Genomic DNA, 27,474 nt, shown 5'->3' on the forward strand with positions numbered 1-27,474 from the left:
ATGGAGTGCACCAGTGGATGGGAACTCTTTCTGTGTGTGCCTTTCTCTTTCTCTCTCAAATAAATTTAAAAATTAATTTCTTAAAAAAAGTAAAAAATGCTCTTACCATGACAGTAAGAGGTGGGGTGACCATCTTTTATCTTAGAGCCAATTGTGGGACACATTAACACTAGCTTCCCCTCCAACAATCTACATGTGCTCCCCCTAGAATAGTTTCCCCCTAGAATAGTCTTAGGATAATAAAAAGAACAAAAAATTTAGAAATTCACAAATGCTCAAAATATGTCTCCAATTTGAAGTGGGTTTATATCCTGGGTCTCCTAATTTCTCTGGTTGACTCAGCACAGTAGTCAGTAATAGTGCCCTTTTACTCTCTAAGTGCTAGATTCTACAATCATTGATAACAAGATTCTATTGTATTACTGAATTTTCATTACTAAATTTTATCAAAACTGCCACAGGCTTTATTGGCAAAAATAATTATTAAGAGTCCACTGTTTTATAAAAGCAACAAAGTTGTATGAAAAGATAATGGCTTGCTTTGTAAATACTTCCATCTTTAATGATATCCGTGCAGAAAATATGTGGACTTTCTGTTAACAATTATTGTTGACAAGATCCTAAATGGGGGGGGGGGGGGTGTGAAGCTTAATTAAGCATTTTCAAAAGCCCTGATCAACACTAAATGTTTTTTGATTATGAAGATCTGTCGATAATACTGAGAAAGTCAAAATAATATCATGCATGCTGACAATCATGTTGTGCCTGGTGGCGAAAAAAAAAAAAAAAAAAGGAAGAAATGTAAGCTTGGTTACAACTACATTCAACTTCGTGTTAAACTTTGACTATGACCAGGAGAATAATGATTCAGAAGATGCCAGTCTTGGCCGGAGCTGCGGCTCACTAGGCTAATCCTCCGCCTTGCGGCGCCGGCACACCGGGTTCTAGTCCCGGTCGGGGCACCGGGTTCTGTCCCGGTTGCCCCTCTTCCAGGCCAGCTCTCTGCTGTGGCCAGGGAGTGCAGTGGAGGATGGCCCAAGTGCTTGGGTCCTGCACCCCATGGGAGACCAGGATAAGTACCTGGCTCCTGCCATCAGATCAGCGCAGTGCGCCAGCAGCAGCGTGCTGGCCGTGGCAGCCATTGGAGGGTGAACCAACGGCAAAAGGAAGACCTTTCTCTCTCTGTCTCTCTCACTGTCCACTCTGCCTGTCAAAAAAAAAAAAAAAAAAAAAAAAGATGGCAGTCTTCCCAGAAGAGCTAGGAACCGAGTTGATCTAGAGGAAGGTAGGTGTTATGGGCTGAACTGTGCTGCTCTCCCTCCCAAATTCATATTTTGAAGTCCTAATTCCCAGTTACCTTAGAATGTTACTGTATTTGGAGACAGGGTCTTTAAAGAGGAAATTAAATTAAAATGAGGTCACTAGGGCAACCCATGTGCCTGTATTTCAGAAGAGGAGACACAAAGAGGAAAGAGCATCTGAAGACACAGACAGCAGGCAGCCATCTCCAAGACAAGGGGGGAGGCCTCAGAAGAATCCAGTGCTGCCAACACCTTGATTTGTTCCAGCCACCAGAATAGTGATAAATAGATATCTGTTTTTTAAATGACTAAGTCGTAAGTACTTCATAATGGCAGCTCTGGCAAACTCACACAATGAGATTGACATCTGAAAAGGGATAAAAATTAATAATCACCCAGTAAAAGGATACAGCAAATAAAGAGGGCAAAATGAAGAGGAAAGACATAGATGGGGAAGGGACTTTTGAAATTGGGATTGGTATTAAAGAAATATCTATTATTTCTTTTTCCATACGATGTCTCGAGAGATGAAATGGACCTATTAACTTTCACATCTGTATCCCAAAGTTACTTCCTCACAGATGGTCTTCCCCAACATCCTTAGGAAAACAAGATTATCCAAGTCATTATGAGGCCATTTTTTAAAGATTTACTTATTTATTTGAAAGGCACAGTTAGAGAGAAGGAGAGAGAGAAAGAGAGAGAAACTTCCACCTGCTGGTTCACTCCCCAAATGGCTGCAAAGAGCAAAGCTGTGCCAATCCAAAGCCAGGAGCCAGGAGCTTCTTCTGGGTCTCCCATGTAGGTGCAGGGGCCCAAGCACATGGGCCATCTTATGAAGCCCTTTAGCCAGCTGTTAGACACTGACTGTTTATGTCCCCAACAATTCATATGTTGAAATCCTAACTCCCAGTGGGATGTTATTAAGAGGTGAAGGCCTATCGGAGATGAGGTTAGAGCCCTCCAGGCTGGGATTACTGCATTTTTAAAAAATATCTTTTTTATTTATTTTTGTATTTTATTTGAAAGACACAGAGAGAGAGCGCATGCATGCTTCCATCTGCTGGTTCAGTCCCCAAATGGCTGCAATGATCAGGGCTGGGACAGATTGAAGCCAGGAGCCAGAAGCTTCTTTCCAGTCTCCCACATGAGTGCAGGGGCCAAACACTTGGGCCATCTTTTGATGCTTTCCCAGGCCATTAGCAGGGAGCTGGATTGAACTGCAGCAACTGAGATGTGAAACAGCACCCGTAGGGGATGGCTTAATCTGCAACACCACAGAGCCAGCCCTGGGATTAATGCATTCTTTTTTTTTAAGATTTATTTATTTATTTGAAAGGCAGAGTTACAGAGAGAGAGAGAGAGAGAGAGAGAGAGAGAGAGGTCTTATATCCGCCAGTTCACTCCCCAGATGGCTGCAGTGGCTGGAACTGCCTCAATCCAAAACCAGGAGCTTCTCCCAGGTCTCCCACATGGGTGCAGGGGCCCATGGACCTGGTCCATTTTCTACCACCTTCCCAGGCCATAACAGAGAGCTAGATGGGAAGAGGAGCAGCTGGGACCCAAACCGATGCCCATATGGTATGCCAGCTGACACTGCAGGCAGCAGCTTTGTCGACTACTCCACAGTGCTGGCACCAGATTAGCGCATATCTAAAACAGCTTTTAGAGAACTCCCTTGACCCTTTTCCTCCATCTGAGAACACAATGAGAAGAGAGCCTTCTATGAACTAGAAAGTGTCCCTCATCAGACACCCAATCTGTTGGCATCTTGACCTTGGACCTCCCAGCCTGCAGAACTATGAGAAGTAATTTTCTCCTGTTTAGCCACCCAGAGCTACTTTGTTATGGCCGCCCTAGCAACTAATGTCCAGTCTGTGCTGTTTCCTATAGAAGACTTGAAGGACTAAGAAATCTGCCTTGTTTCTTCACATCATTCTGGGTCTGAAATTATTAAATTTCTTTTTAACTTATCACCCATCCCCTCATTTTAGAATGTGAGCCCAAGACCCATTTCTTTAATTCACTATGATATCTCTGGTACTTAGAACAGTTCCTAACGATTTCCAGGTGTTCAATAATTATCTACCTCTAATTAATGAACTGCTGTAAGAAATGCAAAGCATGGGAGAACCATGAAGGTAATTCTGGAGATCATTGGAGGAGGAGCTGCCTGACTTTCCTTTGCTCTGGGGGTGGTAAATCTGAGACTCTTGAGAAACTGCAAACCTGGGCATGGAACAGGTAGCAGGCACACAGGATAAGACCAGTAGCAAAGGAAAGAGGCCTGGCCATACAACACAACACAGACACTCATGCACCGATATGCATAAACAGAGGCATGCAAAAGAGAAAGCTTGATTTAGGGATGGACTGAGGCTTAAATATTTAAACATTCTTTTTGGAAAGCAGGCAAACATCTCATGAGGATAATCATATAAACAGAATGCTGAGGAGCATCTGTAATAATATATATCCTATTATTCTGTTGTATACATTACAGATCACATGAGGGAACTGAAACTCTCTGCAGCCTGCCTGAGTATAGGGGACCCTTGGGGCTGTTCAAAACGATCAGAATTGGCAACTCTGACACCAGACTGAATGACTGCCTTGATTCAACTGTTCCTTTTTTGCCCTTTTTAATAAGTACATTTTAATGACCAGTATTGTTTTATTCGTGGTAGGTTGATCATTATTGCAGTTAACCTCACATTTACTTTGGCTAGTATTCTTCTTTGAAAGTCTTTGACATTTCAGTTGGTTTTGATTTGTCTCTTTGGTCATACTCCATTAATAATAACTTAAATTGAAATGGTACTTTTCAACTTACAAAGAATGCCTGTTATCATTGCACCTTGAAACAGCTCCAAGGGAAAAGCACAGATTACGATTTCTGTTTTATAAGTGTAGAAACTGAGGCTTAGTGGACACAAGGGACTTACACAAGGGACCTTCAGTTTTAGCTCTGGGGAATGGCAGAGCTGAAAACTCAAATACAGGTCTTTGACTTCTTCTACAGTGCTCTTCCTATATGACATGCCAGCCATCATTAAGCCAACTTAGCTAAAAAAGATCCATTGAACACACGCAATAGATATGCTCACGTTTATGCACACACACACACACACACATACACAGAGAGTTATCAAACAAAAATAAATAAAAGAAAACATCAAGTAGAACTTGCAGTATCATTGTGTTCTGCATCCTCAGGAAAAAAAGGGGTAAGGAAACCTACTACACCACTTCTTCCCAGCAGGAATTCCAAGGCTTCTTCCTCCCTGCTGGTGTGTCTCATGTTACACAAATCTGATGTCCTTTTGAGTAATTTAGGAGAACCACCACACTGCTTTGACCACCAGAAATACCCCTCAGGTACAGGAGGGAAATTAGTAGGGATAAGTCAAGTGGTAAATTCTAATTGGGTGCCCCTACATAAATATTCAAGTTGAAATGGAATAGTGTGTTTAAATAAAAAGCCAGAGGAATGGCAGATGGCAGACCTAAAGAGATGGTTTTGGGGAGAGAAAGGCCAAGGCTAGGAGAGGAAATAATGGCAGTAAAGCAAGGCTCCCACTGAGTCTGTGGCATTTCACCTGCTCTTCTTCCAGCAGGCTTTCACCTCCTTCCAGCTTTCCAGCATTTCAGTAGATTGTCCCAGTGAAAGATTATTAACTATTGGCCAGTGCCACGGCTCAATAGGCTAATCCTCCACCTAGCGGCGCAGGCACACCGGGTTCTAGTCCCGGTCGGGGCGCCAGATTCTGTCCCAGTTGCCCCTCTTCCAGGCCAGCTCTCTGCTGTGGCCCGGGAGTGCAGTGGAGGATGGCCCAAGTGCTTGGGCCCTGCACTCCATGGGAGACCAGGATAAGCACCTGACTCCTGCCTTCGGATCAGCGTGGTGCGCCGGTCGCAGCGCGCCAGCCGTGGCGGCCATTGGAGGGTGAACCAACAGCAAAGGAAGACCTTTCTCTCTGTCTCTCTCTCTCACTACCCACTCTGCCTGTCCAAAAAAAAAAAAAAAAAGATTATTAACTATCATCCAGCACATCCACTGGACTGATGTAAGTGTGGCAGGCCAAGCATGCTAGCTTCTTATTGAAGACATTACCACAACTTTATGGTTCATAATTATATCCATCCATCCATCCCCAAAGGTAGAATTAAATCTTGGTTTATTCATTACCAGGTATTTCCACATATTTCCAAAGTGGACTAATACTTTCAGCTCTCCAGTACTACCTTAGAGGCATTGAACGTTACAACTAGACAGAAATGAAGAGAACTAAATCTTATTTTTAACAAATAGGAACTTGAAGGGATTTGTTTGGCTATACAAAACTAGATAAGAAATAAGGTCATGAAGTACTGATCTTTGAGTGAACAACAAAAAACAAGAAACAAAGTGTGCAGTGTTCTAATTCACATTATAGAGGGGTGTGTATTATCTTGCAATTCATAGACTACCTCTTAAAAAATGAGAAAAATATGTTGCTTCAAAGAGAAAGGATTTTATTATAGAATAGAAATAGAGGGAAACTTATTTTTTCTGAATACCCTTTTTTACCACAGATGTTCTCTTTCTACCTAAAATAAAACTGGCTTTTTTCTTAAAGATTGATTTATTTACTTGAAAATCTGAGTTACACACACACACACACACACACACACACACACACACAGGAAAGAGAGAGAGAGAAAGAGAAAGAGAGAAAGGGGAGGGGGTTTTCCATCCACTGGTTCACTCCCCAGATGGCCAACAGTCAGAGCTGGGCCTTTCCAAAGCCAGGAGCCAGGAATTTCTTCCAGGTCTCCCTGGGGGTACAGATGCCCAAGGACTTGGGCCATCTTCCATTGCTTACCCAAGCCATAGCAGAGAGCTGGATCTGAAGCAGAGCAGCTGGGACTTGAACCGGCACCCATATGGGATGCCGGCACTGCAGGCAACAGCTTTACCTGCTATGCCACAGGGCCAGCCTCAAAATTGACTATTAATAGGTATAAATCAATATTAATTTTGTGGTAGAAAATGACAGCTTCTTATCTTCAGACGAATATTAAGAGTACCCTTGAAACACTTTCTTGAGACTATTCTGATTTATGAAATGGAGAAAATGTTAGAATTTTGCTAACAAATGTTCCTTCATGTTTTTCTCCAAATAAGGAAAATGATTAGTTAGTATATTTGAAAAATTGTAAAGCAGTGACTTTTGTGGTAGGGATTCATATTAAATATTTTCTTAGGTGCTTTTTATTAACCAACCCTTCTGTAGCCTGTTCACACTGTTGGCATTGCCCTTGAATAGGATGTTGCAAAGTCAATGCACATTTGCTAAGAAATGGAAAACTAAAAATCCAGAAATAAGCAGGAGCAAAAAAAAAATAGACTTCCATGAAAATGGAAGTTATTTATAGACAGAACTTTTTTCAAAGTTTTCCTGAAGACTCTTGCACTAAAGATTATTAGAAAGTTACCATTCCTCTCTTTTTCTCTCCCTCCCTGCCCTTGCTTCTCTCTCTACTCTATGATGCACTCCTCTTGAGAGTCTAATTTTCATAGAATCAACGAAGTGTGATAGTGTAGTCAATACTTGCCCCTGAAGGTTCCACAGAGGTGGGAGGCCGGGATGAGGGACTGGAGCATACTTCTGTGTGTACCACACTGCCCTCTAGTGTGCATTTATCTCTGCACATGGCTTTTTCAGCCTAAATTGTTGGCAGAGATCTTCTCAAGGCGGGTTTTACAAATAGATAAATCCCATTCATATTTATTCTGTTAACTGTTCATTTGTGGAGAGTGCTATTAAAAGGGCTTAGAAAGTTTATTCTTATGAATAATGAAACATCTCCATCTTATTTATAAAGCTAATTTGCTTTGTAAATTCCTTTCTTTCATAAAAGTATCAAGATAAACTCAAATGGATTCCAAGTCCAATTAGACAAGTTCTAAACTATTGGCTTCATGGCATTTAAATTTAAGAAGTTAATGTGCATAAATACGACAGTGATTTTTAAAATTACATCTTGGGACTATCATGTGAGACATCATCTCTCCAATTCAGAATTTTTTGCATTGTTTGCCTTTTTCATTCATTTTGCACTTACATTTATTTGTGACTACATAATAGCACCTAAGAGGTATCCAAAAGACAAAAAAATTTCTGCCTGTGGCATAGATCCTCTAAATTATTAACTATCTCCATGTAGAACACTAGGAAACTTCAAAAAGTTGTGGAAAGTGCACATTATCTTTTTCTTTCTTCTCTTTTTTTCTTTCCCTGAGACAGAGATAGAGAGATGTCTCTCCCACGTGCTGATTTACCCCCCCCCCCAAATGCCTGCAACAGTCAGGGGACAGAAGGCAGGAGCTGGGAAGTCAATTCAGGTCTCCCATGTCGGGGGCAGGAACCCAAACACTTGAGTCATCACTGTTGCCACCCAGGGTCCATGCCACCAGGAAGCTGGAGTCAGGAGCTAGAACTGGGAGTTGAACCAGGCACTCTGTGGTGTGACACTGTTATCCTCACCCACATCTTAAATATTAGGCCATTTTTTTTTATATTTTTATTTTTGACAGGCAGAGTGGATAGTGAGAGAGAGAGACAGAGAGAAAGGTCTTCCTTTTGCCATTCTATTTTTCCATGAACTTTTTGAGCCCCCTCATAGAATTTTGGCATTTATTAACAAAGCCTTCCTTGCTACCAGGTTTGCCTCCTTTTTTGCAAAATTTATTCTATCTATTAGGATTAGTTTTTGGCAAATGTGGGATGCCCAAAAGAAAAGTGGCATAAAGATAAAACTTTATTTTTCTCTTGAGTGTACAAATTCTAAATGTAAGGATTGGTATGGTGCCTCCATGTTCAAATAGGATTGAGGTTTCCTCTAGCCTGATCCGCTACCATGTTCAATGTACAGTTTTCACCTCATGATCCAAGGAGCCTGGTCCACCCAGCTAACATATCAGCATTCCACCCAGAAGAAAACAGGACAAGGAAGAGCATACCCACTCCTTGCCAGGACTCTTCCTGGAAGTTGTACCCATTACAATGACATCAAATTAGCCTTCATTGTCTGGCCACACCTCACTGAAATATCTTGATTAGGGGCTATTCTATTCCCTGCTGAAAAGCAGGAATCTAATACTGTAGAAAATGGGCATAACTGATATTTGGGGACAACTAGTCATAGACTAGACTGTATTTCCATCAACTGCAATCCTACCCTTCTGAATTTTGCCTGTGTGATTTTTGTTTTTATTTCTTTTAAAAGATAATGCCTCCTCATTCATTTGCCTCCCACCCATGAAGTCCTAATGAGAAAGACTATGCTTCCATTTTTTATTTTTTTTCTTTCTGTCTCAAACACCATTCACTGGTCTCCAAGTTCTCACTACACTATGCATTCTTTCCTTCCACAGGTGATGGCCGTGCCACCTGGCCCTCCGCAGCTGCTGCAAGTGCTGCTCACCATTTCTCTGGGCTCCATCAGGCTCATTCAGGCTGGCGCCTACTATGGGATCAAGCCACTGCCACCTCAGATTCCTCCTCAGATGCCCCCACAAATTCCACAATACCAGCCCCTGGGTCAGCAAGTACCTCACATGCCTTTGGCCAAAGATGGCCTCACCATGGGCAAGGAGATGCCCCATGCACAGTATGGCAAAGAGTACCCACACCTCCCTCAGTACATGAAGGAAGTTCAACCGGTGCCAAGAATGGGCAAGGAAGCAGTCCCCAAGAAAGGCAAAGGTACACCATCCTCCTATGCTCTCATAAATCAGCAGCTTTCTCAACTCCTAAATTACAGGGTTAGGGGGAAAAGCCACATTTAAAACCTTTTAATTCCATAATTCATTATGTACCTTTATTAAATGCTAAGTGGCTCTGTGCCCTATTCTTGAAAAGCTCAATTCCGTATCAGTCCATCTTCTTTTACTTTATTGAAATACCTGAAATTCAGTGCTTTATAAAGAAAAGAGGTTGATTTAACTCACGGTTCTGCAGGCTGAAAGTCCAAGATAGGGTGGTTCCATTGATTCTGCCTCAGGTGATAGCTCCTGTGGCTGTGTTCCAAGGTAGAAGGTGTCACGGCAAGAGTGCGTGCAAGAGGGAAAGATTACAGGGTGAGACAGGAAGCCAGAGATGGACGAGCAGCCAGGCTTGTTCTTTTATATCAACCTTTGAGAAGTACGAACTGAACTCAGAGCCCCATGAGAACTTCCTTAATCCCATCTGAGGGTGTGCCCCCAGTGACCTTAATTGGGCCCCTCCTCTTCAAGATCCATCTCTCACATCACCACTCTGGGCACTAAGCTTCTACAACAGGAAACTTGGGGTTGGGGGAAAACCACATCCAAACTATAGCAAAATCTAAAAGAAAGATACAGATAGTGGTACTATTTTATGTTTTGCTTTATTGCTTTAATTAGCATCTTATGAAACAAAACGTATTTAATCACAAATAGTCTATCCTTTATCATTGAGTTATTCACACTTTCAAACATTCAGCAGCCATCTAGTGAGCACTTACCTGTGTCAGGCTTTGGGCCAGATGTTGGGGGAATAAAGCAGTAAAAGAAAGGCAGCAAGTTAGTCTTCTGAACTAGAACGAAGCTGTAAGGACTTGCTGGATTTAAAAAAAAAAAAAAAAAAGGATGTGAAAGCATTTTACAAGCCAGGCCTGGGATCACTGTCTTTACTATTACTCTAATTAAGCTACGCATGTCAATCAATAAATAGAAGGACACTAGGGATTACTGTCTGCATCTGGAAATGATATCTAAATTTCTTACCCATCCCTTTCCAGTCATATGTATTAGCTATTCAATACCTACAGAATATCTGTCACTGAGACACTTTATTATAAATTCAGTAGGTTCACCTGGAGTCCTCAGAAACCTAGAATTTGTAGGAAAAAACACTGCCTCAAAGGGGTGGTTACTTTTGGAGCATCCTGACCAGTCCCCAGTGTGGCAAGAAGCTCTTCCTCTGGAGAACTACTGGACTTGGCGATAAGAGACCTAGACGCCTGGATACCAGAAATGAGGGATACCCTAGTCATCTGGTCTCTCTCAGACTATTTTTCTCCATCTGTAAAATAAAATCGTTGAGAGAATCAGATACATGTGATAAATGTCAAGGAAATGCTGAAGTTTGAGTTGCTACACCTGATCATTCAACAGATTCCCAACAAGAACTGAGTGTGTCCTGGGCACTGAGCTGCATACCAGGGATTCAAAACATGTAACCCTTCCCCAGACACTCCCTTGATACAGCAACTGCCTAGAAACAGGATGTCTTAATGGCACTATCATAATACAAGGACTATTTCCAATTTTCTGCTCTTCAGGAAGTAGTTTGCCACTTAGAAGGCTATCTCAGACCATTGTCTTCTCTCCTTCCTTGAATGGCCTGCCTGGCTTTTGGTATTCCCTGTACTTATTCCTATCTGAAAAGAGGTTCTGTTTTCCTCCAACTGCAGCTCAGTGAAAAACACAATGGCCAGTATTAAGATGTTACTATCGGTTAGACTAAGATGCAGACATCATATATTTTATTTCTTCATGCTATCCATTATTTCTAGTAGTACAGGCTACCCACAGCTGTGTTTATGTGAAAGATACAGCAAAATCATTATAGCAAAATGTACTTTGTAGTTCAACAGCAATTCAAGAAAGCATTACACTTTTCATATCTATCCTCTAATCTTATAGTGTGGCTACATTATTTTTATTGCTCAGAGAGGCAAGCAGAGATTCTGATGGCTAAAGTGACCCAGTCAAGATCTCATGCCAAAGCCAGAGGATAAGCTGAACTTCCTGCTCCTAAACCACCTCTCCTGTGGAAAAGCAAGATTTGTGAATGAGAAATAATCAGAAATCCTACTGCACATTAAAGAAATTAAGCAAACCTATTGGCTCCAAGGAACATAGATGAAAAGATGTTATTGAGCTAATAAAATGCCTTAATTCTTACCTGAATCCACATGATAATGCTTTCATCATAAATATCAGACTATATTTCAGATATGAGGGAATATTATGTAGCCTTAAATTACTAAATAAAAAAATCAACTAGGCACAGAAAGACAACTGCATGTTCTCACTTATACAAGGGAACTTCAAAGAGTTCATGGGAAAATAAAATTTTCAAAATTTATTTTGGTGCAAACATTTTTGAAATCCATTCTTAATTGTTCATAAAATGCATCTCCTATGAACTTCTTGAGGACTCTTCATCTGTGGGCTCTGAAACAATTAACCTGTACAACCAAGAAGTAGAATGGTGGTTAGCAGAGGCTGGGAGGGTAAGGGGGTGATAAGGGTCAAAGGGTAGAAGGTCTTGGATAGGAATAAGCTTGGCTGGGCTTTATTTATTTAATTTTTTTGAGATCTATTACACAGCACAGTGAAAACAGTTAATAATAGTATATTGTACATTTTAGAGCGACTAAAAGAATAAATTCCAAATGTTCTCACCATAAAAAATAAGTATTCAAAGTGATAGGCATGCCAATAACTTGATTTAATTATTCTACATTGGTATTCATATATCATAACATTGCTTTGTACCTCATAAATAATCTGTCAATTTGCAATTAAAATTTTTCCAAAAATAAAGTTTACAAAACTGTATTATTGACTTTATAAATAACTAGAAAAGAAGTCAAAGATTTCTGACACAAAGAAAGTAGAAATATTTAAGAGATGGAAATGCTAATTACTCCCAATTTGATCACTATATATTGTAAAAGTGTATGGAATTATCACACTGTATTTCAGAAATACAGTGAAATTTAGAGAAAAAAAGTCACTGAAAAATACAATATGAATTAAAGTAGAAAAAAATGATAGAGAAAATAGAGAACTATCCCAACATGGCTTAAAATACATACAGGGTTAGGTATAGGAGTTAAAATGCCCACATCTCATGTAGGAATGCCTGGCTTTAATTCCCAGCTCCAGCTTCTGACTCCAGCATCCTGCTAATGCAGACCCAAGGAGGCAGCAGTGATGGCGCAAGAGATTGCATCCCTGCTACCCATGTGGGAGACCTGGATTGCGTTCCTGGCTTCTGGCTTTTGCCCCAACCTAGGGTCCATTGTGGGCATTTGGAGAGTGAACCAGCAGATAGCAACTCTCTCTCTCTGCCTCACAAATAAGCAAAAATCTTAAAAATAACAGTAGTAAAATGAAATACATACACATACACATACACAGACAGACACACACACACACACGCACACAAAGGTACTTCAAAACATTCATGGAAAATGGAATTAAAAGATAAGCTTATTTGGGTGCAAAAACATTGAAGTCAGTGCATAGTTTTCTCATAATACACATTTCTCATGAACTTTTTGAAGACTATTCACATGCAAGTATACCTAGAATAAATAAGATGAAAATACATATAAACATCAAGTGGTTATCTCTGAGTAGTGAGCCTAAAAAGCAATTTTGATATTTCTTAGTATATCTTTGAATTTTCCAAATTTTCCATAATGAACATACCATAATATCTCCAAGTTCTGTACTTCAAAAATGTTTCTTAATTACCTTTTAGCCTTTTCACTTAACCAATCCTTATACAAGCAGCTACACGGACCAGTTCTCAAAACAATACCTCAAATGTATCAAAGAAATCATCAGCTTTATTTTCCCTAAAGTGGTGAAATTATGCAGTCCTGAGAATGCACACATTATTCCTCATGAAAGTAACAGGCAAATGTGTAACACCTACATAATGATTCTCATTACTTCTTCCAAATAAGGGATAATCAGTATTAATCTCCTCTCTCTCTTTCTCTCTCTCTCCCTCCCTCCCTCTCAGAAATACCATTAGCCAGTTTACGAGGGGAACAAGGTCCCCGTGGAGAACCTGGCCCAAGAGGACCACCTGGGCCTCCCGGTTTGCCAGGTCAAGGGATACCTGGAATCAAAGGAAAACCAGGGCCACAGGGATATCCAGGAGTTGGAAAGCCAGGTATGCCCGGAATGCCAGGGAAGCCTGGAGCCATGGGAATGCCTGGGGCCAAAGGCGAAATTGGACCCAAAGGGGAAATCGGGCCCATGGGAATCCCAGGCCCACAAGGACCTCCAGGGCCTCATGGACTTCCTGGCATTGGGAAGCCAGGTGGGCCAGGGTTGCCAGGGCAACCAGGAGCAAAGGGTGATCGAGGACCCAAAGGCCCACCGGGACCTCCAGGCCTTCAAGGACCTAAAGGAGAGAAGGGCTTTGGGATGCCAGGTCTGCCAGGCCTCAAGGGTCCTCCAGGGATGCACGGCCCCCCTGGCCCCGTCGGACTCCCGGGAGTGGGCAAACCAGGAGTGACAGGTTTCCCTGGGCCCCAAGGACCCCTGGGGAAGCCAGGGCCACCAGGAGAGCCTGGCCCACAGGGCCCAATTGGGGTACCAGGGGTTCAAGGACCTCCTGGATTGCCTGGAGTCGGAAAGCCAGGCCAAGACGGGATCCCTGGCCAGCCAGGATTTCCTGGTGGCAAAGGGGAGCAAGGACTGCCAGGGCTTCCAGGACCCCCTGGCCTTCCAGGAGTCGGGAAACCAGGCTTCCCAGGACCCAAAGGTGACCGAGGGATAGGGGGTGTTCCTGGGGCTCTTGGACCGAGGGGGGAGAAAGGACCAGTCGGGGCCCCAGGAATGGGGGGTCCCCCAGGAGAGCCAGGCCTGCCTGGAATTCCAGGTCCTATGGGCCCCCCAGGTGCTATTGGTTTCCCTGGGCCCAAAGGAGAAGGTGGAATTGTGGGGCCACAGGGGCCACCAGGTCCCAAGGGTGAGCCAGGGCTTCAGGGTTTCCCAGGAAAGCCAGGTTTCCTTGGTGAAGTAGGGCCTCCTGGCATAAGGGGTTTGCCAGGTCCCATAGGGCCCAAGGGAGAAGCAGGGCATAAAGGTTTGCCTGGGCTCCCTGGGGTTCCAGGGTTGCTTGGACCAAAAGGAGAGCCAGGCATCCCAGGGGATCAAGGTCTGCAAGGTCCCCCAGGGATCCCAGGGATTACAGGCCCAAGTGGCCCCATTGGACCACCTGGGATCCCAGGCCCCAAAGGGGAGCCAGGCCTCCCAGGGCCCCCTGGGTTTCCTGGGGTCGGGAAGCCAGGAGTAGCAGGACTTCATGGGCCACCTGGGAAGCCTGGTGCCCTTGGTCCTCAAGGCCAGCCTGGCCTCCCAGGCCCCCCAGGCCCTCCAGGGCCTCCAGGGCCCCCAGCTGTGATGCCCCCGACACCAGCACCCCAGGGAGAGTATCTGCCAGATATGGGGCTGGGGATTGATGGGGTAAAAACTCCTCACGCCTATGCGGCCAAGAAAGGCAAGAACGGCGGGCCAGCCTATGAGATGCCTGCCTTTACCGCCGAGCTGACGGCACCCTTCCCCCCGGTGGGGGCCCCGATAAAGTTCGACAGACTGCTCTACAATGGCAGACAGAACTACAACCCGCAGACGGGCATCTTCACCTGCGAGGTTCCCGGGGTCTACTACTTTGCGTACCACGTTCACTGCAAGGGGGGCAACGTGTGGGTTGCTCTGTTCAAGAACAACGAGCCCGTGATGTACACGTACGACGAGTACAAAAAGGGCTTCCTGGACCAGGCGTCTGGGAGTGCGGTGCTGCTGCTGAGGCCCGGGGACCGCGTCTTCCTCCAGATGCCGTCGGAACAGGCTGCGGGACTGTACGCTGGGCAGTACGTCCATTCCTCCTTTTCAGGATATTTATTGTATCCCATGTAGAAAGAAAAAAAAAGAGAGAGAGAGATTTAATAGAAGAAAATGATGCACCAAAAAAAATCCAAATGAAACATGTTCATTGCTTCAAAACATTTATATAGTTGGAAAGTTATATTTAAGTGAAAATTTGGACCGTCGTGTACAAAAACTAAGATGCATGTGTTTAATCCTCTGCACAGCAGCTTGTAACTGAAAATGATGGGATAGATTTTTGTATCAAGTACTGACACTCGTGTTGTACCCACTGGAATCATATTAGCTGTTGTATGTTATGTGCTTCCACGATAACCTGCTTATTCAGATCAGTCAGAATCTCAGTATGAAAGATCATAGCTAATGAGAGTCACTCACATTGTTTAAAGTATTTATAAATATGCCTTAAAGAAATGTCAATGTTAACAACCATCTGCCGTATTTACTTGTATTTGTGCAGACACTTTGCTGGGGGAAGGTTGAGAGAGATTCTGCTCTGTTACTGCCCCAGTGGGAGGGGGCCGTGGGACCGTGGGAGTATTTTAGTCCAAGGGATGTGTCTTTTTGTGTCCGAGGCTGTGTCTTTTAGCAACAAGGGTCCTTGTTGGAGATGTGTGTCGGCTGTCTCTAAAAGAACAAGTGAACCAATCAACCCTTGTGTGCAGTTATTCAGCGCCCTGTCTGTGCCCAGCACTGGGTGAGACACTTTGGTGAGGCAGTAGACAGGGTGCCGCCAGGAGCTAACACACCAGCTGGGAGACATGCGCAGTAATCAACTCATGTATGACCGAAGGGCTTCTTTTGCTTTGTTTTTCCCATGCCTGATTTTATTTTTTTTCCTTCTCACCATTTAATTTCCACTTCGGCCCAACTATAAACACCTGGAAGTTATAAGAAAGAAAAAAATAACATTTCCTGCAATAACTTTCAGTTTTGTAGGATCTTTATGATTAATAATAGTTATCAATTAAGTTTACATGCATGCACAGTCCCCCTCATTTGTCTCCACACAAAAACACAGTGGATTTTGGCCATGGCGATACCAGTATTTTTTAGTACCTGTGTTATGGGGTATGCAAGTCAATGTCAATGTCTCATCTGAGGTGCCAAAGTCAGTTTCCAAAATCCAAGCCATTCTTTATCTGGGAACAAGACTTTTCAGAATTATTTAAGAAAACAAATGTTTATTTGAGGATACAGTTCTTAAGCTTGAAATTGAGAAGAAAATGTGCTGTGAAATTACAGGTGATGGAACAACATTTGGTGCCCCGCATGAGGAGGCACAAATCTTCCCCCTTTTTCTTATAATAGGAAAAGAATGTCTTGAAGCAACCTGTGGACAAACTACCCATGGTGTTGATGTTGCCCCATACTCAGCGCAAGTCAGGGACCAATACAAGTTTGAAAAGAAGAAATTGGTGTTCTTCCAGGTTTTCACCGAGGCACACAGCAATTGCTCTGGGTATTCTAATCTGATCTCAAAGGCCAAACCATTTCATGTCTGCTATCAGCCTGCTGCTGACACTATTAGCCCCTTGGGGAAAAACGATGGGATGCTGGTGTAGGAATCTTGTACCTTTTTCTGAAAATGGAAAGAGTGAGGAATTGAGGGGATAGATATAGATGGGAAAATTCACAAATAAATACGGTATAAGAAACACATGGAAATGTGTCTAGGTCAAATCTGAATCATTTCTACCATCACAAAAATACTTCTCTTGGCCTAATATTCATCTTTTTCCTTGTATAGTATACAAGCACTATTTCCTCACAGTTTCTAAGAAAAATGAGTTTGTACCACAGGTTTCTTATTCATTGCTAATTGTATAGCACACTTCAAAAATATGTCGTACCCAACCTTCATGTTCAAAGCAGACAGCACTTATGTGGGAAATATACTTTGGGGTGGTCCTATGGCTGCTGTTTTGGGGCGGAGGATGACAGAGGGGACATGGATCCACTGGGCCCCTTCTGTTTAAACAGCTTGGAGGCAGGTCAGATCCACTGCTTTATGAAACTGTATTTATCTGTACATGTATGGGCTGTTCGTTTTCACCAGGCAAGAGAGAAATTATCTCTTTAGTTAAAACCAAATTTCACTTTCAAAATACCTTCCAACTTATTTATTGGTTGTTACTCAATTGCCTGTGTGTGTGTGTGTGTGTGTATTAGGCATATGCTTCAAACTTTCAGATGGGGAAGAAGCAAAACCAATGCCAGATACTATGTATTCTTCAATGGTGCTAATCTCAGAGCTAAATGATACTCCATTAATTTAAGAAAGAGTTTTAAATAATGACCTATGTGCCTGTGTTTGCCCTTTGATTTTTGCACATCATGTTAACACATTAGTGAAAAAGCAGGTGAAACAACCGCGTGTTCTAAAGTCTAGAGTTAGTGCTGAGATCCCTATTTAATTCAAGATGAACTAGAACTTTTCCATGTGAAATGGACCAAACTGGCATTATTGTTATTTAAATACAGAGTTTTAATGCAGTATGACACCCCATAGGGGAAAAGAATGTCTGTAGTGGGTGACTGTTCTCAAATAGTTTACAGAATACAACAGATGGTGAACAGACTGGTAACTTGTTTGAGTTTCCATGATAGATTTGAGACTTAATAGCAAATCATTTTTGTATTTAAATTTTTGTACTGATTTGAAAAAAAGTCATTAAATATCTTTTAAAGTATTTTTCTCATCTTGTTCATATCATTCAGCTGCTGCTGTATGAACTGCATAAGTTTTTTTTTTAATCCCCTACTGTAATACATAGCTAGCTGCTGAAGCAGAGGCCTAAAATAAACATAGCTCAGCCAGGACAATACATTCCTCTTGGTCCTAACAGCTTAGGGCATAAGCAGCCTAGAGCTCAGATGTTGGTTCCAATCAGGGCCCCAGGTTTCTTTTTGCTCTCCTATCCAGAGGGTATGCCCTCCCCTCAATCCCCAGGGTCCAGGAGAGCTAACAGTCATAGTCAGTGGAGGAGTGGGGTGTGGAGTGGGAAGGACAGGAAGGGGAGGGCACCCCTTTGTCTTAAAGGACTCAACCCAGCACTGCTCCCATATCCCAGTGCCCTGGGCTCAGCCACACTGCCACAAGGAGCAGCAAGGGAGTAGGGAAATGTGACTATTTGTTCTGGGTAACCACATGTCCAGCCAAAAATCAGGGGTTTTATTAATTTGGGAGAAAGAAGAACAGACATATTAGAAAGTGATTAGCTGCCACATCTGTCACTTCCATCATCAAAGACAAGAATCCCACCCACCTCTCTTCTTCACCAGAAACCAATCTTCACAAACTCCACTCTATTTCACTTTGCCACACTATAGCCAAATATTTGGGGGAGGGTACAGGGGTTAGTAGCACTCCAGGGTAGAAGCTGACCTGTTTCAAAAACCAAGGGTCTTCATAAGCGTAACTGATAGCGAAGGAATTATTTGTGGTGACTTACCAAGCCCAGAATGATCAAAATTTATCATGACTAGAATATCATTCAACAAGCAAGTGTGTACCACCAGACAAAAGCTGGTTAACTTTCTTGTTTAAACCACCAAGCTGGAAGATTAAGATCAGAATTTCCATTGCCATATAGCCCTAGTAGTCCTGTTTGATTCCACAGTCAAAAATATAGTGATCAGAGTCATCTTGTTGATAACAAAAGTAAATGAAAGGTTGGATACAGGAGACAGAGGCAGGAAGAAATAAATGGTTTGAATTCAGAATGCTGGACAAGAGGGCAACCCATCATCTCTGTAATGGAATGAAGCAATTCAAAATACACATGCAACTCTTCAATATGAGACACTTCAGCAATTTCATGTAAATTAGAATTAAAGATAAGTATTTTGGTATAAAAACATTTTGCAAGGCAAGCATCGTAGCACAGATTAGACTGCCACTTGGGACAACCACATCCCATATCACAGCACATGTTCAAGTCCCAGCTGCTCGGCTTCTGATCCAGCTTCCTGCTAATGCATCCTGGGAGGCAGCAGGTAATGACTAAAGTGCTTGAGCCACTGTTACCCATGGAAACATCAGGTCACGTAGGAGACCTGGATGGAGTTCCTGGTTCCTGGCTTCAATCTGGACCAGCCCTGGCTGTTGTGACCATTTGGGATTTGGGGAGTGAACCAGCAGATAGCAGATCTCCTCCCAACCCCATACTTCCTATTTTCAAGTAGATGAAACTAAACATTTTTAAAATTCATGGAAAAATGAAATTAAAAGATGTTTATTTAAAACGTTTTGAAAATGATGTTTTTTCATAATATGCATTTTTCATGAACTGAAGACCCCTCGTATGCACAGATTTCAAGTTTTTTGCACCAAAATAAACATCATTTAATTTCATTTTCCACAAACTGCTTAAAGTACCCCTCATTATATAGTCCCTTTATATGAAAACCAAACAAGCCCCCACCATGTACTGCTAGACATAATCCTTCTTGTCTAAAAAAAAAAAAAAAAAAAAAGAAGAAGAAGAAGAAGGAGAAGAAATTGGCTTCTGCTAGGAGGATCTCAAGATATTGGTTAAAGAAAAAATTGATTTCCGAGGGTGGATAGTGTGATGCCGAATGGACACACACGTGCTAGACAGATTTAGAAAGAGAAAGCCCAGCCCACACAGCTCCTTCCCTAGAAAACCCTCTCTGACTTGACTGATTGGCAAACTGCTCAGTATCCAACACTCAGAGCAGCATGATGCCCCCAATAAACCTGCCCTGCTGTTTAGATTTAGTCCCCTGCCACCTCCCATCACCACCCTGCCTTGCACATTCTTCTGTGCCTTTACTCTTCCTGCTTTGTAACTGCTGTCTGTCTTCCCTACTGGAATATTAGCTTTCTGAGTTCTTTCACCTTAGCACCCAAAGCCTGCATTGAGTTACTGATCCAATACCAGGGCTGAAGGCAGAATGGATCACTCAGGGATGCTGCGGGACAGAAACCTAAACCTGTCGTGAGGTCTGCTGCATGGCAGGAAATTCCCTTCCCAGCCAGGGCTTCCCAAGATTATATGGAAGTTAACTGTGAGCTGAAACTTTATCTCAGATCACTTTTTGGAGAAGATGATTTTGACTGAAATGTAGGATTTGGATAGAGGGAGCATGAAGGTGTCAAGAGGAATAGCTCCTTTTCTAATGGAAAGGAACAAACTTGGGGAGGGGGCTGTCCTGGAGAGGAGGTTAGGGAAGGGAAGGAAGCTGAGATCCAGGAAATGGCCTAACTGGATTGCAGCACCTATCCTAGGACAAATAAAGGAGACTGATTCAATAACTAGAGGAGGGCCCAGGGACTCACTGTTTTACACACAGGAAAGAAGCACTTCTGTGTTGTCTAATATGCATAAGAAGCTATTGTAGGGCTGGCGCCATGGCCCACTTGGCTAATCCTCCACCTGCGGCACCGGCACCCCGGGTTCTAGTCCTGGTTGGGGCACCGGATTCTGTCCCGGTTGCTCCTCTTCCAGTCCAGCTCTCTGCTGTGGCCCGGGAAGGCAGTGGAGGATGGTCCAAGTGCTTGGGCCCTGCACCTGCATGGGAGACCAGGAGGAAGCACCTGGCTCCTGGCTTTGGATCAGCGCAGCGCGACAGCTGTAGTGACCATTTGAGGGGGTGAACCAACGGAAAGAAAGACCTTTCTCTCTCTCACTGTCTAACTCTGCCTGTCAAAAAAAAAAAAAGCTATTGTAGGTCTTAAGTAGGGAAGTTGTATAAAAATAAACATTTTAGAAAAATTGGCTAAGATTCTATGACAACAACACAGGAGAAGGGAAGGTACAGGTAGTAGAACCAATTAGGAGACCAGAAGAGCTGTCATTGAGAAATGAAACAACAAGTGATGGAAGAGGGTCCTGAGGAAGCCTCCCATGAACAGAGGGCCAGGAAGGCTCAGGTATCAGCATCCAAGGACTGAATGACCAGGAGCTCAATGGTGGAAAGGAGAAGAATGGAACAACTGAAGACAGTGGCAAGGCTGAACTGAACAGATGCCCTTATATGGGAGAAAGAAGCTTGGCCCCAAAGCAGTTTCCTCTTCAAAGACAGGGATGGTGATTCCACTTGAAGAGCCATTCCCAGGCAGGGGGAAAGAGAAGATAGCGAGTTTATGTATAGACTTGTGGAAGTGGACTTGATGGTGGGGGCAATAGTTTACTAAGTTTACCATAATAACATAACCACAGACTGGGTGGCCTTAACTAACAGAAATTTATTTTTGTACAGTCCTGGAGCCTACAAGTCAAAGATCAAAGCGTCAGCAGAATTGGTTTCTTTCTAAGGCTTTTCTCCTTGGCTTGTAGATGGCAATCCTCTTCCATGTGTCTTCACATGGACTTCCCTCTGCCTAGGTCTTCACTGACCTCTTTTTATAAGGGCACCAGGCATACTGGATCAGAGCTCATCTTTGTGACCTCATTCTGACTTCATGATCTCTTGAAAGCTCTGTTTCTAAAAGCAGTCACATTGTGAGGTACTAGGAAAGTTTCAACCTATGCGTCGTGGAGGACACAGTTCAGCCTGTGACAGGTGGACATGGGGGTACTCAGGGTATGCATTTGGTAGTAAGATGAGGGGTAGAGCCATGTGACTGGAAAAAGGCCTAGTGACTTCTTCCAATAAAAAGGAGAAAAAAGTAGCACTGTTTGCAGACAAAAATAATCGAATTGCTCTACAATTTCCTTTCTTTTTTTTTTTTAACTGTAGGAAGTTAGTTAAACAAATCCTTTCACAAAGATAGGGCTGAGGTAAACATCATCCCAATGTATATGGACATACAATGAATTCCAAATAAACAGAACCAACATAGAGGGAACACAACCACATTCTACTACATTTTGCAGGGTTTTCTGCTTAATGTTCCTTGTGACTCCTAAGGTGCAAATGTTCATGCTCATTCCTTATGGATAACAACAGCAGTTATGAAGTGGCCTTGGGTTTTCTGTCAGACAATCACACAGAATTTCTGATGTTTTCTTTCATTTTCCTAGACAATACTGTATCAGGATAAATTTCATTCTCAAACAACTTATTCTTTATGATGTCAAAATGGTTGTTGATGAGGTACCATTATTTTGAACATATATATTCTCTAATTCTTGGGGAAAAGTGTAATGGAATTTAAATCCAAAGCAGGAAGCATCATCCCACTTTGACAAGTGATTCAGAAGCTTCTCGTGTGTGTTACTGAAACCCAGGACCATCTAATCAAATTTTCCTGTAAGGCATCCAGAACCTTTAGAAAGATTTTTCTTCATTGTTATCTTACCGTCACTAAAAATAGATTTCCATTAGACTCAGTAGCACTTGTAAGCTAAAGTTTATAAACCCAGTGGAAACCCACAGTTCACATGCCTTGTTAAAACCATCAAAACCTGAAAATTAATTTTAGCAATGAGCACAGCCAAGCCAGTTCTCATTTGACAATTTCTACATCTGCTCTTCATTCGTAAATAAAAGACACAATGGGAAAAGCTGATGGAACATTTACATTTCTCCACTTGCCTATTGCTAACAACAGTTGTCTTTTCTCACCAAAGACTATGCTCTTCTTGTAGTTGACTCTGCTGAGCAAAACACAGAATTTTAGGAGGATGACTTTGGGGTCAGATTGCCAGGGAACAAATCACAGTGCCCCTATTTACTAGCTGTGATACCTTGATAATTAACCTCTAAACTTCGGTATTTTCTTTAAAGATTTTCTATTTGAAAGCACAGCAACAAAGAGAGAGAGGGAGGAAGGGAGGGAAGGAGGAAGGGAGGGAGGGAGAGAGAGAGAGAGAGGGAGAGAGAGAAATATATTTCATCTGCTGGTTCATTCCCTAAATGGCCACAATGGCCAAGTCTGAGCCAGGCCAAAGTGAAGAGCTGGGAACTCCATCTGGGTCTCTGTCATGGGTGGCAGGTGCCCAAGCACTCTGGTCCCCTTTGCTACCTCCCAGGCACATTAGTAAGAAGCTGGTTTGGAAGTAGGAAGAAACAAAGCCTAGAACCAAGGTACAGCAATATGGGATGCTGCTGTCAGAGGCAGCAGCATAACCCACTGCACTGCAATGTAGGCCCTAAACTTCATTTTTGCCCTCTATAAAACAGTATGTGATAACAATTATTATCTACAGAAGTTGAAGGGTATATGAAGAAGTAGGCTGTGGTATGGGAGGATTGCTACCATGTGCTGAGCAACAACCATGTGCCAGAACCTGCTATAGGTGTTTTGTTCTTACATATTAATTTAGTTGCTCCTCATAATTATATTAGTTTCATTTTACAGCTGAAAAAAACTGAGTAGTAGTAACTTGTCTAAGATCTAATAAATGACAATGCTAAGAATTTAACCCAGATATCTAGCTACTCCACACACTTAGCTATTACAGCACATACTTCAAGGCAGCAGATAAAAGTTCTCAGCTATCTAAGAAGCAAATAATTGTCAGCGAGGCTGTGAGAGATGACAGAGCTTTCCGTGGTTTCCTGGTTATTGTCCTTACTGGAGAAGCAGAAACAGCCAACCACAAGCAAATTATATTGACAGATTTCATTCTGCTCCACTTCTGATTCAGCTTCCAGCTAATGCACCTGAGAAACAGCAGAAGATGAACCAAGGGCTTGGGTCTTTGCCACCTACATGGGAGATCTGGGTAGAGTTCCTGCTTCCAGTCTGGCCCAGCCTTGGTTGTTTGTGGCCAACTGGAGAACGAACCAGCAAATCGAAGCTATTTCTCTCTCTGTGTGTCTCTCCCTGTCTCTGTCTCTCTCTTTCTCTGTGTCCCTTTTTGCTGTTCTCCCTCAAATAAATATATAAATATTTCAAATAAATATATAAATATTCTTAAAAAGTCAAAGTAACTGCAGAGTGTCACCATCAAAGCAAACAGCATGGAGCTGGCACTGCGGCATAGTGGATAAGGCTGCTGCTTGCAGTGCCAGCATCCCATATGGGCACCGGTTTGAGTCCTGCCTGCTCCACTTCCCATCCAGCTCTCTGTTATGGCCTGGGAAAACAGCAGAGGTTGGCCCAGGTCCTTGGGCCCCTACACCTCGTGGAAGACTCAGAAGAAGCTCCTGGTTCCTGGCTTCAGATCGGCGCAGCTTTGGCCATTGCAGCCAATTGGGGAGTGAGCCAGGGATGGAAGACTTCTCTCTCTACCTCTTCATCTCTCTCTGTGTACCTATGACCTTCAAATAAATAAGTAAATGTTTAAAAACAACAACAAAAAAAAAAGAAACTGAATCAGTAAACAGAACTCTTAAAAAATTAAATAAAAGCAAACAACATGGAAAATAAATGTTGGCCACAGTGTGGAAAGATTAGAACCCTTAGGCACTGCTGGTGGGAATATAAAATGAGATCACTATGAAAAATAGTATTGTAGATCACCGCAAAATAAGAGTAAAATTACCATATGATCCAGCAATTCCTCTTCTCGTATATATACCCAAAGAGTTAAAAGCAGGAACTGAGACAATTTACTTATGTTCATAGCAGCATTATCACAATGGCCATAAGGTGGAAGCAACCCAAATATTCATCTATGGATGAATCAGTAAGCAAAATGTGGAATGGACCTACAATGGGATATTAATAATCTTTTAAAGGAAAGAAAAGTTTGACAAATGCTACAATCTAAAAGAAATTTAGGATGTTATGCTGAGTGAAATAACTTAGTCACCCAAAAAGACAAATACTGTATGATGAGATTTATATGAGGTGACTAAAGTAGTCAAACTCATAGAAACAGAAGACAAAATGGTGATTGCCAGAGACTGGAGGGAGGGGAGAATAGGGCATTCTCTCATAATAGGGGAGAGTTTCTGTTTGGCAGGGGGAAGAGTTCTGGAGATGAATGGTGATGATGGTCCCTTCAACAGTGGGGATGGATTTAATGCCACTGAGTTAAGCAGGTAAAAATGATTAACATGGTTAATTTTATATTATGTATCTTGTCATAATTAAAAAATAATTTTATAAATTAAAAACAAGAACAATTCAAGGGAAAACTACTTCCCCATAGGACTAAACCCATAGGTTTAGTGACATAGGAGGTCACTGGAAACGATTTGAATAGCCCCTTTGCCCAGGCCTTCTCTGTAGCACTCACCACATGGATGAGGTGCCCTCTCACCACCCTGGCAGTAGTCCTGAATCCCAGGACCAGCCTCCCTCAGGAGACCCTCCACATACACACGGGAACAGCCACCATGTCAGCGCACACCACCTTTCAGGGACCTTCACACCTGTCTCCTGGAGGCAGAGCCAAAGTGCAAGCTAAACACAATGGGCTGCTCTTTTCTTCAAGCCCAGACATGTAATCTCATGCCAGTTTATGCTGCCCAAAGTGATGTGAAAGACAAGGCTTTTCTTCCTGTAAATGAAGAGATTTTTAAAGAGCCTAAACATATTCAAGACAGGAGGTAAATAAAAGTTTTAATTCAGCCACTTGATCTCACTAGGCCAGGTGGAAAGGAGGGAAAGTTCACTGCCACCCTAGGCAGGGACCAATGAAGAGCAGTAACCACGGTTTCAGTAACTTATAGGTCACCAAGGAACAAGGTCTCCCTCTTGTGGTCACAAAAAAAACCAGCAGCTCAAGAAGCAAATTAGAAAAGGTTAGTTTGGTTTAGTTTTGCTTTTCCTTACATAAATTCTGTGGGTTAGGAATTCAGAAGTCCCTGTGCAGATACTTGCCTCTGCTCCAGGATGTATGGGACCACAGCTTGGAATCATTTAGAAACATCGTTATTGAACTAATAAGAACAGATACTAAGATTTGATCTTAGTCAAAAGGCTAAGAAGCAATGGAGGGGGGGCAGCCCTGTGGCACAGCAGGTGAAGCTGCCGCCTGCAGTGCTTGGCATCCCATATGGGCACTGGTTCAAGACCCGGCTGCCCCATTTCTGATCCAGCTCTCTGCTATGGCCCGGGAAAGCAGTAGAAGATGGCCCAAGTCCTTGAGCCCCTGCACCCACGTGGGAGACCTGGAGGAGGATCCTGGCTCCTGGCTTCAGATTGGCAAAGCTCTGGCCATTGCAGCCATCTGGGGAGTGAACCAGACAGAGAGGAAGACCTCTCTGTCTCTCTGTCTCTCTCTGTATCTCCTTCTCTCTCTGTGTAGCTCTGACTTTCAAATAAATAAAATAAATATTTTTTTAAAAAAAGAAGAAGCAATGGAGGCATCTTTATTACAGCTGTGGATGCTAGTTGCCACCAGGTCCTTCTGCTGAGTTCGGGACCAGAATACCTACATGTTCTTTCCATGTGGTTTTTCTATTTGGGCTACTTTGGGCCTTCTCACAATAAATGCTGCCAAATGAGCATCCCAAGGATGCAAGGTGGAAATACCTAGAATTTTAAAAGTATAGAACTTTTTAAAAATTATTTATTTAATTTATTTGAAAGGCAGTTACAGAGAGAAAGAGGAACAGAGAGAGAGAGAGAGAGAGAGAGAGAGAGACTGATCTTTCATTTGCTGATTCACTCCCCAGATGGCCACAACAGCCAGGATTGGGCCATATGGAAGTCAGGAGCCAGAAGTCTCTTTCAATTCTCCCACGTGGGTGCAGGGTCCAAGCACTTGGGCCATCTTCTGTGCTTCTGTGCTTTTCCCAGGCACATTAGCAGGACCAGAAGTAGATCAGTTGGAACTCAAACCGATACCCATGTGACCTGCCTACATTAGAGGCCACGATTTTACCCTCCAAGCCCCAACAGTACTTCTTTTTAACTCTGTCCTCTTGGTTCAGGTTGTGAAGGTTCATCCAACGCTTTAGGAAGGGAAACACAGACTCCATCACTCCATAGGAAGAGTATCAAGCTCACATTACAGAAACAGTATGTGGAAGGGGAGATAGTGATGGCTAACACTGGAAAATACAATCTGCCTCACTGTCCACCTGGGTGTTTGGTGCCATGTCTGTGGCAGTGGATACCTTGGTGGAGCTTCACAGGCATCTCTCCCAGATCTCTTTGTTACTGAAATTCAAACAGTCTACATTCCAGGCCCTGACTCAATCAACAATTCCATTCGTCATTGCTCAAGATCCTGAGACTACTTTGCCTTGCATTCAAGAGATGACTGTGTATCTTGCAGCTCTGCTTGCTAGGAGAATTCTCATCACTGTCCTTGAAGACCCTCTTTGAGTGGGTCTGTAGTGCAGTAGTAACCAATTGCTAGTTCTACCAACAAACCAAGTTGGAGCTACTCTCGGGTGTTTTTCTCCAACACGGAAAGATGGTCATAGGTAATACTCCATGAAGACATGGGTATATTCTGAAGAATATGGTAAACAAACAGATCAGGGTCACGTGTTCATTTTACTTACTGGTGACTTCTGGGATTTGTTTAAATGTGCTCTCATGTATTTCATTTCTATTCAGTGTATTGTTGTAAGGTTGTGAATACCCAACCTTACAAAACACAGATGATAAAGGGCATCTGTGGCCATACAATCATTTCATGTTCC

General features: G+C 42.8%; 1 protein-coding gene and 1 long non-coding RNA gene across 5 annotated transcripts in view; one reads left to right on the plus strand and one right to left on the minus strand.

Moving 5' to 3' along the window:
• Window positions 1-9,968, minus strand: part of LOC149126975 (uncharacterized) — a 31,197-nt gene extending 21,229 nt beyond the window's left edge. For both annotated transcript variants that reach the window (XR_016233063.1, XR_016233062.1), the window contains exons 1-2: window positions 9,834-9,968; window positions 9,298-9,366 (exon numbers count right to left, since the gene is read on the minus strand). This is a non-coding gene — a long non-coding RNA (uncharacterized LOC149126975). The remainder of the gene's footprint in view (window positions 1-9,297; window positions 9,367-9,833) is intronic.
• COL8A1 (collagen type VIII alpha 1 chain) overlaps window positions 1-17,705 on the plus strand; it is a 165,176-nt gene extending 147,471 nt beyond the window's left edge. For 2 of the 3 annotated variants that reach the window (XM_008266824.5, XM_017346640.4), the window contains 2 exons: window positions 8,722-9,052; window positions 13,136-17,705. In XM_008266824.5, the coding sequence (XP_008265046.3) occupies window positions 8,725-9,052; window positions 13,136-15,042 (2,235 nt within the window). In that variant the 5' untranslated portion in view covers window positions 8,722-8,724 and the 3' untranslated portion in view covers window positions 15,043-17,705. 3 annotated transcript variants of the gene reach the window in all.
• The last annotated feature ends 9,769 nt before the right edge of the window (window positions 17,706-27,474 follow it).

Source organism: Oryctolagus cuniculus, chromosome 4, assembly GCF_051225735.1.
Source record: "Oryctolagus cuniculus isolate XC-2025 breed Fujian yellow rabbit chromosome 4, ASM5122573v1, whole genome shotgun sequence".
Taxonomy (NCBI): Eukaryota; Metazoa; Chordata; class Mammalia; order Lagomorpha; family Leporidae; genus Oryctolagus; species Oryctolagus cuniculus.